Below are 1,416 nucleotides of genomic sequence, written 5' to 3'. Positions count from 1 at the left end.
GACATGTGCGTTGATATTTCGCGTTAGGACACTACTGTCACGAAATCGTGCACACAATACATGGAACTGAACGACCACATTAATTCAGTATCGTCAGAGTCTGTATTTTATCAAATATGATGTATATTTCGATGATATAGTATGATGTATATTTCGATGATATAGTATGATGTATGTTTCGATGATATAGGTCCACTGTCTGCTGTAAATTAACTGAACGCCCAGTATAATAACTACTAAATGGTTACTCCAATGCCTATTTGGCACCATTGGCATCATATACGAAATGTAAACCTGGAGTTCCACGAAATAGATTTATCCAGGAGCGAAAACAATGGAATCTGCTCCTCCCGAGGCGTCTGTTGTGTTGACTGTCCTCACCCCCAGGTTCTCCATACATCTGCCGAACGCTACATCTTCTCCAGCACCATCAGGCCTGCACAGTTTGGGATCGTGTCCCTTCTCCCCATATCTCCTCAACGCCTCCTTACTCAGCACATATCCCGCGCCGCCACTGTAGAATCCTTGTTTGACAATTGACTTGAAATGATGGCCAAAGAATACAGGTTCGGATTTGTTTTGGGACGTCAGAAAGTATCGGAGATTTTCTAAAATAATATATGTATCATCGTCAGCTTTCATGAACCAGTCAGCATCATCAAAGTGGTTTTCGTAGATGTAGCGGAAAGCCTGCATTGTTTTGGCAGTTAAGTATTCCCGGCTGACGTCAACTCGTACTCCTTCTATTGGGAATTGGGAATCGGTCTCTGAACTGATGAAGATCACCTTGGTACAGTGTCTGGCCCACGTGTTAATGACAACACGCGCCTTCGTGCTCAGGCTCCCACGTGACGTCATCACCAAGCACAATGCGCGCTCCTTCTCCTGTTTGAGAAGACCGAGACTGTAATCTAAGCGTCCATAATTCTCATCAGCATTCGGTTGGAGCTTCCTCACATTGATCAGCACAAACGTTACAACCATGCAGATCAAGACTCCAATCCAAAGCCGGGGTTCTCCAAGAACGGCGACACGCGACATTTTTGCCTTTCTCCGGGAATGGCAATCACATATATAACATTGGTATGTCGCTACAAACTATGTCATGCGTGTTATTCATTTCATTATCAGCCCTCAGTTGATTATAGGAACTGAACTGTTGAATACAGATGAAAGAGTTGAGCCATATCTAATTGTTGGTAATATATTCATGTCACAACGCTGCCTGCTGTTACATTGCTAACTGACATATTTCTTTTACTTTCAAACATAATTCATTCTGTTTCCTACTTGTAAACCAAACCGTCCCTTAACGACTGTGTACCATCTTATCTAAACAAATGTGTAGGGCCCTTGTCTGAACGGATGGAGCTCCGGTAAGAAGGACAATTCTTGCATGAGCTGTCGTCTGCTTTG

The 1,416-nt window shown here is 43.3% G+C and overlaps 1 protein-coding gene across 1 annotated transcript; it reads right to left on the bottom strand.

The window, feature by feature from the left end:
• Window positions 1-261: 261 nt before the first annotated feature.
• On the bottom strand, window positions 262-1,050 carry LOC124264898 (glycoprotein-N-acetylgalactosamine 3-beta-galactosyltransferase 1-like). Its single transcript, XM_046699679.1, has one exon. It carries the CDS (start codon window positions 1,039-1,041, stop codon window positions 316-318), a length of 726 nt encoding a protein of 241 aa, XP_046555635.1. The 5' UTR covers window positions 1,042-1,050; the 3' UTR covers window positions 262-315.
• Between the last annotated feature and the right edge of the window lie 366 nt (window positions 1,051-1,416).

The sequence above is a fragment of the Haliotis rubra genome, unplaced genomic scaffold (genome assembly GCF_003918875.1).
Source record: "Haliotis rubra isolate DU_JTF1 unplaced genomic scaffold, ASM391887v1 Scf95, whole genome shotgun sequence".
In the NCBI taxonomy this organism is placed as follows: domain Eukaryota; kingdom Metazoa; phylum Mollusca; class Gastropoda; order Lepetellida; family Haliotidae; genus Haliotis; species Haliotis rubra.
The sequence above is the reverse complement of the archived record's forward strand: the minus strand, read 5'-3'. Positions and strand labels throughout refer to the sequence as shown.